The 14,588-nt window shown below is 45.7% G+C and overlaps 1 protein-coding gene across 2 annotated transcripts in view; it reads right to left on the bottom strand.

Annotated features, from left to right (window-relative positions):
• Positions 1–14,588, bottom strand: part of ANKMY1 (ankyrin repeat and MYND domain containing 1) — a 62,566-nt gene that overhangs the window by 25,670 nt on the left and 22,308 nt on the right. For both annotated transcript variants that reach the window (XM_019542943.1, XM_019542944.1), the window contains exons 8-10: positions 14,183–14,323; positions 11,246–11,398; positions 4,330–4,437 (exon numbers count right to left, since the gene is read on the bottom strand). In XM_019542943.1, the coding sequence (XP_019398488.1) occupies positions 4,330–4,437; positions 11,246–11,398; positions 14,183–14,323 (402 nt within the window). The remainder of the gene's footprint in view (positions 1–4,329; positions 4,438–11,245; positions 11,399–14,182; positions 14,324–14,588) is intronic.

The raw sequence follows: 14,588 nt of genomic DNA, 5'->3' as shown, positions 1-14,588 counted from the left end.
CTCTGGACTCTCTCAAGCTTCTCCACATCCTTTTTGAATTGTGGAGCCCAAAACTGGACGCAGTACTCCAGCTGTGGCCTCACCAAGGCTGAGTACAAGGGGAGAATGATGTCCCAGAATTTGCTTGAGATGCAACTATGGATGCAAGCCAGCGTTTTGGTCGCTATGGGTAGCTATATTTATGTCTAGGTCATTATATGGTCCCAATAACCACAGTATCACAGCTCACAAGCTAAAAATAAGTAGTTACAGTACAGGACTTAAAAGTCATGATCACAAAGGGCTGTGTGGCTTTTAAAACTGGAAATAGCTGAACAGTGCCAATAAAATCAAATATCTATTTTTCATTAACTTTTTTATGCATCCCTTTAAAATAACAAAATACACTCAAGCCATGCCAAGTAATCTTCAAACATGTATTTCTGACAGAGGGCAACCTTTTTCACATTAAGGAAATCGAGATTTGTAGAACACAACAAAACCCAAATTCAACGCAGCAAATGCAACATATTTTAGCAGCAGCAGTGCAATACTTAAAAAGCTATATGCATGTCTCCAGTCAGAGACAGTGCATGCTGGATGGAGTATACAGCCCTGCAGCACAGACAATTATAACTGAATTTGCATTGTAAAGATCACTTTCACACAAACTAATAGGAAAGTTAGCATCTCTGCTGGGGAGGAGGCTCTTCTCAGCCAGACTGGCTTACCTGCTCCATTGGGCTTTAAACTAAGCCCACCAGGGGAGAGAGGGACTACTGGCACTGTTGGCCGGCTGAGTGACCCTTGCAAAGCCAGCAGGCCAAGGCACTTAAGAGAGCCTACCCCTGCCCCAGCCCTAGAGCAAGCTGTGGGCAAGGCAAGGGCCCCCAAGGGGACACTTGCATGCCTGTACATCAATTCCAAGAGCTTGGGGAATAAACAGGAGGAACTTGTCCTCCTGCTCAACACAAATAATTACTATGTCACAGGGATAACAGAGACCTGGTGGGACTCCACCCATGACTGGACCACAGGTATAGACAGCTGTACCCTGTACAGGAGGAATCAAGTGGACAAAAGGGGCGGAGGTGTAGCTCTGTATGTCAATGACAGCTGTGCATCCCTACAAGCTGACCATTGGCATCCAAGGTGAATGACTAGAGACCCTCTGGGTTAAAATCCATGGGGAACACAGCACAGGAGATACAATGGTGGGAGTCTACTACAGCCCTCCCTTCCAGAATCAAGAGATTGACCAGGAGTTCATCAAGGAATTGGCTGAGGCTGCATGCTCCCAGCCCATGGCTGTCATGGGGGACTTCAACTACCCAGACATCTCGTGGGAAGAGCACTAGGCCAAATCCGAACGGTCGCAAAGCTTTCTCACGTGCATGGATCAGCTCTGACTCAAGAAGTCCACGGGCCAACAAGATGCAAAGCGCTGCTTGACCTGGTACTGGCAACTGGGTACTACCAAATCAGCAACCTAATGATCGAAGGGAAGCTGGGTGACAGCAACCATGAACTGATCACTTTCACCATCTGCCAAAAAGCTGTCAAGTCAGTCAGGAGTACAGAGGTCCTGGACTTCAGGATGGATTACTGACAAGCTCAGGAGACTTGTCGGTCAGGCCCTAAGGGACCACGACCCTAAAGGGAGGGGAGTCCAGGAAGAGTGGTTGCTCCTCAAGGGAGCAATCTTAAATGCACAAGCTAAGGCTATTCCGTCTCAGAGGAAAGGTGGCAAGAGGGCACAGCAGCCCCCTTGGCTCTCCGAGGAACTAGCAGTCCTTCTGCGTCTAAAAAGACAGACTTACAAAGGATGGAGGATGGGATCCACCTCCAAGGAGGAATACTCTGCACTGGCTTGGACCTGCAGGGAGCAAACCAGGAAAGCCAAGGCTGCAATGGAACTCCAACTGGCTACAAGTATCAAGGACAATAAAAAGTCCTTTTTTAGATATGTGGGGAGCTGGAGGAAAAGCAAGGGCAACACTGGACCCTTGCTAAACCAAAAGGGAGAACTGACAACCTACACCCAGGAAAAAGCCAACTTGCTAAATGGGTACTTTGCGTTAGTCTTTCACAAGTCCCATGGGATGCCCCTGCCCATTACTGGACAGGGATGCCTAAGTGAGGGTGGTTCCTTGCCCTCCATCAATGCTGACCTTGTGAAGGAACAGCTTGAGAGGCTGGACACCTTCAAGTCAGCCGGCCCTAACAATTTACACCCCAGAGTATTCAAGGAACTGGTTAGCATCATAGCTCAGCCCCTTCGAGAATTCCTGGTGCTCTGGTGAAGTGCCCGATGACTGGAAAGCCAACATGGGGCCTACCTTCAAGAAAGGGAGGAAAGTGGATCCAGCAAACTACAGACCCATCAGCCTGACCTCTATCCTGGGGAAGGTCTTAGAAAAAATCATCAAGGAGGCCATTCTTAATGGACTGGCCAATGGCAGCACCCTGAGGGACAGCCAGCACGGGTTTGTTGCGGGTAGATCATGCTTGACCAATCTCATTTCCTTTTACGACCAGGTGACCTATCACCTGGACAAGGAGGGAAGAGATTAATGTCATATATCTCAACTTTGAAAAAGCCTTCGATCTGGTATCCCACAATCACCTTTTGGCAAAACTGGCGAACTGCAGTCTCAGGTCCACCATGATCCGCTGGCTGGGGAATTGGCTCCGTGGTCGGACCCAGAGGGTGGTGGTTGATGGAAGTCAATCGTCATGGTGCCCTGTGACCAGTGGGGTCCCTCAAGGCTCTGTCCTTGGACATATTTTGTTCAACCTCTTCATTAATGATGTGGACATTGGAGTCAGAAGCGGACTGGCCAAGTTCGCCAACAATACCAAACTTTGGGTAAAGCATCCACACCTGAGGACAGGGGGGTAATCCAGGCTGACCTTGAAAGGCTCAGTAAATGGGCGGATGAGAACTTGATGGTGTTTAACACCAAAAAATGCAAGGTTCTCCACCTTGGGAGGAAAAACCTGCAGCATGTCTATAGGCTCAGCAGTGCTACGCTGACTAGCACTATAGACAAGAGGGACTTGGGGGTCAGGATTGAGCACAAGATGAACATGAGCCTACAATGTGATGCTGCAGTCAGTAAAACGAGCAAAATGCTGGCTTGCATCCATAGATGTTTCTCAAGCAAATCCCAGGACGTCATTCTCCCATTGTATTTGGCCTTGGTGTGGCCGCAGCTGGAGTACTGCATCCAGTTTTGGGCTCTACAATTCAAAAACGATGTGGGGAAGCTTGAGAGTCCAGAGAAGAGCCATGTGCATGATCAGAGGTCAGGAAAACAGACCTTATGACGAGAGGCTGAAAGCCATGGGGCTCGTTAGCCTGGAAAAGGGCAGGCTCAGGGGCAGCTTGATGGCCACCTATAAGTCTATAAGGGGTGCTCACCAGGACCTGGGGGAACGTTTGTTCACCAGAGCACCCCAAGGGATTACAAGGTTGAATGGTTATAAACTCCTCCAAGACCATTTCAGGCTGGACATAAGGAAGGACTTCTTTACTGTCCAAGCCCCAAAGGTCTGGAATGGCCTGCCGCCGAAGGTGGTTCAAGCACCTACTTTGAACGCCTTCAAGAGAAACCTGGATGTTTTTCTTGCTGGGATCCTATGACCCCAGCTGACTTCCTGCCCCAGGACTCAGACTCAAAGATCTTCAGAGGTCCTTTCCAGCCCTCATGCGTATGAAATCTATGAAAGTCTATGAAACATGAAACACGAATTAGGTGGAAGGATCCAGGACAAGAAGCATTATTTGTGCAAATGCTCAGCTCAGATGGGTTTATATCAGTTCATGAATTGTGCAATTATATAGAAATACTGTAAAAGGCATGGCCAGTACAGCATTTTTAAATAATGTCATGTTTATCATTCCAAACCAAGCTGCCATATTTACCTGAATCCAAGACAAGTTAAAATATAAGGTGACCCTCCCAATAATTAGATTCTAGATATAGAAAATTTATAAATTTGTTATACATTTTCCATGTATAGCACATAATTAATGGAGAGTTGTCTTAAATTTGTCTCCCTTTCCCTGCATCAGGGCAAACAGTGCAGAGGGGCAGGTGGCAGGGGAGTCAAGTGGCTTGGGCCCCGCTCCATGACCATCTGCCACCTGTTCCCCAACCACTACCCCCTCTACTGTCTACTCCCATCCCCAGCGCCTGCCCCCACCACAGTGCCTGCCTACCCAGCACCTGCCCCTTCTGCCACTTGCCTCTGCATGCCTGCACCCCATGCGCCAATGTTTAAACATTTTGTCTGCTTGCTGAAAAATAAACTACTACAGATTTTAAAAAAGTAGAAGACACTCACCAAATCATTCCCACTGGCAATTGCTAAGGACAGGGGTGAATGCCCGCTCCACAAAACGTTAGGGTTTGCCTTATGAATTAAAAGGAGATGGACAATGTCCCTGACATGCTAGATGGACAGGAAAAAGATGGAATTAGATCACAAAAAGAAAAATAAAGACATTAATTTAACACAATACCATTAAATATTTGCTTGGAACACATACAAGTGTTTCACCTAGATCAGATGAAATAAGGGCACTCAGTGACTTTTCACAAGTCCCATAAAGTTGGGGCAGAGTCCAAGTGGTTGCATACACTTGTATATACTAGAAAAGTGTGCTTAGGTTCAGTCTAGTATAGTGAAAATACCAGAACCAGATCTGGCTTTTCATGGCCAAAGACTCAAAGGGAATTGACTGTCAATTAAAATGGGTGAACCGGACCCCTTCACTGGCTAGGAACATGCTTCCTGGAAGGCTCCTGCATAAGCCTTTCTATAGCTAAGAAGAGGCAGCAAACAAGATTTCATTAATCTGAAGAGTTTGAGTGCGAGGGTTTGTTTCTGAGGTAGTGATGCCACTTTCCCTGCACTTACAAGAACTTGCACTTGTAGATTTATATTTAATATAATAAAATTATTTTTAAATATTTTATTATTATTATTATTAAGATCAAGCACACAAAAGTTAGAAAATGCCAGAATCAGGGTTTCCTGTGCATAGGTCTTATGACAAAGTCTTTACTTAAGATAGTTGCATGCTTTTTCCAGTGTCCCTCCTTCCATTCAGCAAAAAGAAAAGGACAACATTTCATTTAATAAGAAGCTATTGAATATTTTGATTTTTTTCCTCGTTGTTCAGTGTGTGTCCCAGACTTTAGTTGCTACACACTATTCTAATCCTGCTCAGAAGCTAAAATTACTACATTTCTCCTGGGCTTTTCTATGACATTCAGAACTACAGTATTTAAAAGCGTTGCAAAGTAAAGGGTATTATCGTCATTCCCATTTTATCAATGATGAACTGAAACAGATGGATCAAGGTAAAAAGTATTAACTCACTTTGGTGCCCAACTTGAGCCTGACTTTTTCCAACTTGTTTTAATTTAATCAACAACTTCCATGTTCAAATCCCCCCTGACACTTCTGTCCCCAGGCCCAGTCTCCTTGCTGACCATTTCTATTCCCTGCCCAACCCCCAACCTTTCACTGCACAGCTCCTTGCCCTCTCATACCCTAGCTCCCCCTCCCAACTTTTCAGCCTATTGGTCTCCCCAGCTCTGACCTCCAAGTACACCCCCACCCCAGAGTATGGGGTACTACAGCTTTTTCAAAACAGAAAGTCATCAACATTTTTAAGATAGTTAAAATGACTTACTTCCTCCTAGCCTCATTCTTGAAAATGGCTGGACCCAAATAAAAACTTCAACCTGAAGCAGTAACTCAGTAGTTAAACCGCAAAATATAACATTTGGAAAAGTTATAAGCAATTTATAATGGAAAATACAGGGGCTGAGCCATGCCAGAATACATATATAGCCAACCAGCAGCAAGCAAACAATATCAACCAAATTTTCCTAAACAGCCCCTTATGGAAGCCAAAAACTTATCTATACCAAGTTTAAGCGGTGAAGAAACTTTTACATAGATAATATAAATAGTTGGTGCTGAAGTTGACAGTGTAACATTGGTTAGTTATACAAAACAGGGACTTTAAAAAAAAAAATTAAAAAAAAAACAACAGTAGGAAAAAAAAACAGACTAAAATTCCTAGAAATTAATACCTACAGTAATTACAGATTCTTAATTATGTATGATTTTGAGAGCAGATGGAGAGGTAAAGTTAACTTGTTAACTTTTTATATGTATGTAAAAGCAATAAAAAAACTACAAGGTAAGAAATGCATGTCAGCAGAGCAATCTGCTTCTGAAAGGAAACAATGAATTGAGTGTTACACCTTCTAGCTTAACTAAATAGGACTTTTTCACATTTGCTAAATTGCACAGATCCAATTATCAGCTGTAATTAAGAAAAAACATAAGCCATTGCTGAGGCAGAAAGCTTCATATGGTTTCTGTTAAGCATCTGTACTGAGGGAAAGGAAGAATTAAAGAGGTAGAAAGTCAAAGACTGAAACCACACAAAAGAATCCAAATAAGTAGAATCACAAGATGTAATACCTCAAAGAAAAAACAGGATAAAGTGAGAATGTTGAATGAAACAAAGTTGATGGGGAATCATTTAAATTAGGACTTCATTTTTGAGGATGAGTGGGTAGTTTTTTAAACACAAGCTCATTTACAATAGCGGATTTCTCATAAGATTAGCTAGAAGGAGTGAAGCATTTTAAAGGCCACCAGCTTAAAAGGTCTTTAATCAATCTACTAGATAAAATAATGGTTGTTATTCATGCCACATCTACAGGCATAGCATGCATCTCATAGAGAACAAGTAATAAGAATGCCCCTGCTTTAAAATGTTCATAATGCAGAATTAAAGCATGAAAAGCAGAAGGAAGAGAATTAAAGAAGAGCAGTATTCTATAAGCAAAACTGTGCAGCAGCTTAACTAGATCATGGCTTTTTGAACAGGTAAGGGTGGTGCCCTAAAAGAAAAACTGGCTAAATTCATCAAGCCTGTCTTCCTGCAAAATTCAGCAAAGAAAAGAGGAAAAGAGAAAGAGTAAAGAGCAGAGTTAAGAAAGGAGTCATAAAATGTTGCTTAAAGGCAGTAGGAGTTGGAGGCAACTGCCATAAAAGAAAAAAAAACTTTACCCAATTCATTTTAAGATAGCAACAGCATCTGAAAGGTACTGGACTGGCTTGGATTCCTACCTAGCCAGACTGCTGCTAGTTTTTGTTCTTGGAAAGGATTGGATACAGCTTACTAACTAGAATCACTCTACTTATCCCTATCCAATCAATGTCTTTCAACTTATTCTTCCCCCAAAAACCTCTTATTTGTTCTTGTTTGTTTGTTTGTTTGTTTTTCCCCCACAGTTTTTAAAAGAAAGCTGTGTTTTCCTTGGCAGTGTGATCCATCACTGTGCAGGAAAGCACATACATTACACACTCACATGCATACACAGGAAGAAGAAGAGATATTATTGTAGTTACACACACATACAGTAAACAAAACACAGAAGTAGTCAGACAGGCATACATCAGAAAAGAAGAAGAGATATTACAACTGCACACACAGACAGACGTTTTCCAGCACAGGAAAGATTAATATGAACCTTGCTTGAAAAGCAGGTGCCAGGTCTTCTGACAGGGGAGAGAGGGGGGCTAGAAGGGGTAGGGGGAGAGCTAGAACTGCAAGTCCCACCACACACACACACAGACACATCCTCTTTCCTGGCAGCCATGAGTCTTCTGCTGCCAAGGAGAGCAAGGAGGTGGGAGCAATACCTGTCCCTGCACCTGTAGCACCTCCCCTAACATCAGAAATAGCCACCAGCAGCAGAATGATGGTCTCCTCCACCCTAATTTCATCTCCCAGCGCGAGCCTCCCAAGTGCCAGAGGAGGAGCTGGATCTGGAACCAGGGGACCTGAGCACCCTAGCAAAAGAAATTCTGGGGATTGAGGGGAAATCTGAGTTTGTGCTCTACACCCCTCAAAGTTCCCCTAGAGCCAGGTCACCTTCTCCAGAAGGCACCTCGGAGGTGGTTGTGGGAGCAGGTGGGTCAGCTTTACCTGTTGTTCTGCCTCTTCCTGCTGAGGAGAGGGATAAGGTGGGATCTCCACCCTCAATCCAGAAGCGGAGTGGGGGGTAGTGTAGTTTGGGATCATTTTGAGGTAGCAGATGATCCCAAGTATGCTATCTGTCAGCACTCCCAAAGGCAGATCAGCTAGGGCAAGGAGATGAAACACTTCACTACCACAGCAATGCTGCTGAATCTGAGAAGGCAGCACTGCCTTGCCCTTCTTCCTCCTCAGCCTGGCATCAGTGGGCGCGTGCCCAAAGGGAAGTCCCCCACTCGCTCCTTGCACTTCACCTCCAACACCTGGAGCTGCCAGGGGTGGAGATCACGCCTACCTCTCCCTCATAGGGCACTGGTGCAACCAGTCAGGCTGTCGGTGGGCTCTCCTTCAAGCCAAGGTTATGGATGAATCCCACATAGCAAGGGAGATCATGGTGGCCATGAACTGCATGATGCAGAGGTGGCTGTTGGGCAGGGCGAGCTCACCCGCAGGTTAATGGTCATCGACAACAGGGCCAATGTGGCTAAGGCAGTCCATGATGCCAACTTTGTTGGCATCCACTGTGTGGCACACAAGCTGTACCTCACTGTCAGAGATGCCTTGGAAAGGCACAGAGCTGCTGGTGATGGCGTCATCACTACCACCCAGCTGATTTCAAAATGCAGGAAGGTGGTGGGCTAGTTCCACCACAGCATCAAGTGGGGCAAAATGCTGCAGAAGAAACAGTCAGAACTGAGCATCCTGCACCACAAAATCATTCAGGATGCAGAGACTAAGTGGAATTCCACATACTGAAGTTGGAAAGGCTGGTGGAGCAACAGAAGGCCATCCATGAGATGACCTAGCTCGGGGAGATTAGAATCAGCAGCCACCTTAAAGTGGAGTGGGACACCAACTCCCAGATCTTGGTGGTCCTCAAGCTGTTCCTCGAGGCCACCGAGACCCCCAGCACTGGCGATACCCTCCTTAGCCAGATGATCCCTATAGTGAGGGAACTTGAGAACCAAATGGAGAAGTTCCAGGGGGTCAATATTCCTGGCTGAGGCAAGCCACTGTCACTAGATGTGCAGACACTGGTGAGGCAGTTGAAGAATGGCATCAAGAAGCAGCTGGATCTGTTGCGGTCCAGTATGGCGCACTAGTTGGTGGGCATGTGACCCAAGGGTGAAGGGGAGCATGTGCACTGGCAGCACCAAAACCCCTCGATCACTGGATGGAGGTGCTGGTGAACAGAGTCAGGGAGGCAGAAGGGCAGAGGCGATGGGATGTGGAGAGGTGGATCCACTTTCCCATGCCAGCACTCCCAGCACCAGAACCAGCCAGTCTCCTCCAAGCCAGCTGCTGCCAATGTGGACCAAGGGCATGGCTTCAATGGTGGGGTCCAGACACACCAGACCCCAGCCTCAGTCAGGTAGGACCAGGGCTTTGGTGGCTACCTATCTTGCCAAGGATGTGGAGCTCCTGGACTGCGACCCCTTGGCCTATTGGGCAACCTGCAGCCAGGTGTGGCAGGATCTGGCCATGGTTGCCTGGGAATACCTGTCCTGCTCACTGACCAATGTTCCAAGCAAGAAGGTGTTCAGCATTGCTGGGGATGTTGTGACACCCCACCGTACCTCCTTGAATCTTGGTTTGGTACAAAAGCTGGTGTTCCTCAAGGTGAACCTCCCACTGCTGGGATTCCCCAAGCTCCACCTGCAGACAGAGTGAGTGCCACACTCCTCACTCCATCCACACCTCTTTCCATTTTATTGTTTTTCAAACTAGTTAATGCCCCGCTCTCTCAGCTGAAGGCAGCACTCATTGCATCACCAGCCAGCAGGGGAAGAACATGTCCCTGCTGAGCTCCTGTGCCAGGATGAACTTGGGAGGTATGAGCTGGGGCTATGGGGAAGAAGGAGGCCCCAGGTCCTAGGCATAACCACCAAAACTGCACTCTGGCAGGGTCGGGAGGCCTGGTGGGGCTGCCAGCAGCACGGCAGCTCCAGGAAATGCCAGAACCAACAATCTCCGTGGTGAAAGGTAAGTAGGAGGTGCCATAACCTCCAGCCATCCCACGCACACACACAGTGCTGGCTGGGGAAAACCCAGACCCGTCACATCTTTGACAGGCCTGAGGCTTGCTGGTTGAAGTGGAGCTGTAAGGCTCCTGGTGAGCTTGGCTTAGCTGCCTGGGATACCAGCTTTTGGGTTGAAAAACCCTTCATCAGACTGAGGAAGTACCTGCAGTTGGTATGCCTGTGTGCTCTTCCTGGATGGAAGGAATAGTAAAGAAACCAGAGGCTGGCATGCAATGTAGGCAAGAAAGTCAGTCAGTGAAAATGGAAATGGAGGCATCGGGGGTGAGAGAGACAGGCTGGGGTAGCTGGAAAGGGGGATGTAGCAGGTAGAAGTGGAGAGGTACTTGGGGAGTTAGATGTCTGGCAGGCTGTAGTGTGCCATAAATCCAATTTCTATATCGAGTTCATGAGTTTCTGTATCTAGGAGCCTGATGAAGTGAAGTTCATACGCCCATGTGTGAAAAGTGGTTTGAAAATTCCCTTTGAGGATCAGGCCTGAGAGACTGGAGACAGAGTGGTTATTTTGTGAGAAATGTGCCCCCACAGGTAGTTGGGTATTCTTACTTTTGATAGATTCTGGTGTGCAGTTTGTGGGGGTACTGGAGATATGTTGGCAGGTTTTGTGTTTTGGGCTGTAGAAAGCTGGCTTCTGGTGATGAGGTTAGCAAGGTTTGGTGCTCGTTTGAATTTACAAACCACTTTTCAGAGATGGGCCTATGAACTTCACTTCATCAACCTCCTAGATACAGAAACATCTGCTAAGTGAATGGAAGAGGTGCACTCTAAATGTAACAGAAACAATGCCTTGCAGAGAACTGTTCTTGAGGCATGGGCCCAAGAGTCACAGAAGCCAAAAGTCATCTGCCCACAGGCAAGGGCATATTAAGATTTACTGGAGCTCTAGGCTCCACCCCGCCCATGGCCTGGGGCCCCCACTGACCCATGCCCTGCCCAGCAGGTAGAGGCTCCGTCCCCAGCCAGCACAGCAGAAGCAGCAGCAAAAGTAGGATGCACTGCCCCTCAGGCCCAGGGGTTCACGTCAGTGCAGCTGCACAGGTAGCTAAAATCGCCACTGCATAGAAGAGCAGAATGGTCACAAACTAACGATCACACATTTTCCCATAAAACGATCAGGAAGGTGGGAAATTCTTATGGCTCATTGTGTTCCTACCTCATGGTTATCCTCTCTCTCACAGACAATATGCAAGGGAGTCCGCCCACCTTCCTCTGGGACAAGGCCAGAATAAGAATAGTACTCAGTAGGTGGTCCAGTTTCATTATTAAGTTTCATGGCAAGACCAACAGATGATTCAGTGCTTTTACCCTGGATTAGAACAAGTCAAACAAAACATAGGTATACTCTTTCAATATATCTTAGAAACAAAGTAACAAAATGTGCCTGTCCAGGAACCTGCACGTGTGGCTCAATCCACCATTATGTTTTCTAAAACTCGATTTAAAGCTTCCCTCACCATTCTCATTTCCTTCTTTGGATTCAGACTCCATCTGCTGGACTGCAATAGAACTGCATCCTGAAAACACCTTTCACTATAAGGTCCATAAACCTGGATACTTACTGAGGCGATTTTCAGACTGATGGATATCTTCCATTTTGAGAAATAAAAAATCAAATGCAAGGAAACTAATTTAGTTTCTTATGCATGAAAATCCATAAGAGTCATCTAGGCAGCACAGTTACAAATTCACTCATTTTTCATCCCAGCTCTCAAGATTATATCAATATAAGATCATATTGTAAATTCCATAGATACTGTATCCCCTTAACTTGTCAGAAGCATGGTGGTAAGCATGCTGGATGGGGAAGAACAAGAGTCTTTAAGTACATGATTTTATTTTTCTTCTAAATCTTGGCTCTTTTATACATAGATAATGGGAAAAGGACATAACGTACCTGCTCACTCAGGACTGCCAACAATCCAAGCAGGTATGTGGGTAAAACTTCCTTGCTTGATTTTGGCATCATGCTTCATATAATGGGGCAACAGGTGAATAAGTCCATTTTCAATATAAATTCAGCAGCAGACAGGACAGGAAAAAAAATATTTAAAACATGCTCCTTTTTATTTTAGTGTTGGAGTGATATTGTAGCCATCATGGTCCAGAAAATGTGTGTGTCCTTGTGAAAAAAGCCAACAGCATATCAGGCTGCATTAGCAGGAGCACTGCCAGCAGACTGAAGGAAGATGTCTCACTAGTGCTGAACAGGGCAGAAGAATCACTTCTTTTGATTTGCAAGTGACGCTCCTGTTAATACAACCCAAGAAGTTGTTGGCTTTTTTGGCAACAAGAGCACACAGCTGGCTCATCCAGCTTATGATCCACAATATCCTCCAGGTCCTTCTATGCAGTACTGCAGCCTAGCTAGTCATTCCCCAGTCTGGGTGTATAAGTGCAATCATTTTGTCCCAAGTGCAGGACTTTGCACTTGTCTTTGAACAGGGAAGAAAGAAAAGGCTCCCCCTGAAGCTCCTGGCCATTTAGATAGCCCATTTTTATGTCTGTTGACACATGTTATAGACCACTCTTCTGCACTGCCAAGAGAAGTCAGTAGAAAGTATGATACAAAATGGGCTGGATAAGCTGCTTGGACAAGTACATGCTGGCAGCAGGAGCAGGTTCATCTGCTGTCCTGCTGAAATGGTGGGGGAGGCACCAGTTCTGAAGGAGTCAAACAGAATGGAGATTCAGCACATTGGACACTACGGATGACCTAAAACAAAGGTCAGTGTCTTCTCACTGACAGGAACTTAAACTACTTTCAAATTGCCAGCAATTTGAGAGAGAAAACCCTGACAGGTTAAAGTTTTCTGCTGTGCAGAGTCATGCACCTTATACCTAGTTTATGGTGAAAAGTTCTTCCAGTACAGCTATACCAGCAAATCCTCCTAGTGTATGCACATTGATTTGTAACCTCAAACTATACAGCTGTTCCTTGAATTGAACGTATCATGCCAGGAAAAGGACTCTTTCTTAGCGCGACTGCATTAACATTAAAACAGTTTTATATTGGCAAAAGTATTAAAGAAATAAAAGGAAGAACCAACCTCAGACAAACTTTTTAAATAACTCTACTCTGGAGGCATTGCCCCAGTGATCCAGCAGAGGGAGTCTGGATTCAAACCCAGAGAAATCAACGTGAGGCTGCCTCCATGGTGGTAGAACAAGCAGGTCCAGTCCACAAAGATATCTGTTTCCAAGGCCCCCTGTATGCCTTACATGTATTACACAATTAACTGGTTAATTATGCAGTTCACTTAGATTGGCTATACCTAACTAGCATGCCATAAAAGGTCCATCCAGCTATAAAGTTAGAGCTTGAAAATGTACTAACTTTATAGCTGGTTTCTATCAAGCTTTAATTTGCACATATAATAGAGTCTCCCACCACAGCTGGGCGCCCCATCAGCTGAGAAGGCTCCCAGATGCCGGGGTGCACAACATGCAGCCAGGGCTGGGAATCATGCAGCCAAGGGAACTCTCAGCCCCAGCAGCACCCCACAGCTGCCAGGAAGATGTCTCGCAGCTGACAAGACTCTCCATCCTGGCGACACCCCATGGCTTCTAGGACCAAGTGTCCCACAGCTGGTGGAACTCTGTCTCAGTAGCGCCTTACACCTGCCACGACCTAGAGTCTTGCACCTATGAACTCTAGGTCCTGACAGTGCCTCATGGCAATAAGGTGTGAAAGGATCTGGTGCTGGATCCCACAATCACACCTTCTGTTGTGTATGTGTGGCATGGCAAGAGATGTGACTGTATGGCTCACACATCAGACACATGCCTTTACCTGAACATCTAGAGGGCCAAGAGACATGATTATATGCGCGCTACCAAAGTCAAACTTCAGATTTCTAGCCTGTGCCTAACACTCATGATGCATCCGCATAAGTATTCTAGTGCATCAAAGCCAAGTACATGTTGTTTTAACTCACTATTATACATCAATAAAACTTCAAATGATTAAAAAGAAGTACAAATATTCCCACAGGGTGCAGAGCTTTCATTCTGCATCCATCAGGCAGGGAGTCAACTCCATACAGTCTGCACTTCAACAACTGGGGGAGACTGAGCCAATGAGGCAACTCACCCTGTCTTGTTCATACATAACATCTTTATCTTCTGCCCTTATATCAGGATCTACAGCTGAGTGAAGGATGAATTCTGTTATCTTGACCCCTTCTTCTCCAGGAATTGCTACAGCAATATGAAGAGGACTTAAACCTCCTAGCTGAAAAATAAATGCAGCAATAAGACTCTTAGTCACCACAAGTAGCATCTAAAATTTAGGTACTGTATGTTCTTCCTAGGCCCCATCTATACTAGCCTAGAAACAAAAACAGAGTTAAAGGATTATATTTGTGCTCTGGTAAAGTACCACTTCAATCAATGCTTCTGCCATTATTTTAGAGTGGGTTCACCCTAATACCCTCCCAAAATGAAAAATCTAACTGGTGTAAGAAATGGTTGCACAGACACACCCCAGCTCAGAAAGA

This window comes from Crocodylus porosus, unplaced genomic scaffold, assembly GCF_001723895.1.
Source record: "Crocodylus porosus isolate Cpor-Errol unplaced genomic scaffold, CroPor_comp1, whole genome shotgun sequence".
Lineage (NCBI taxonomy): Eukaryota > Metazoa > Chordata > Crocodylia > Crocodylidae > Crocodylus > Crocodylus porosus.
Note: the sequence above shows the minus strand (reverse complement) of the source record. Positions and strands in the feature narration are given on the sequence as shown.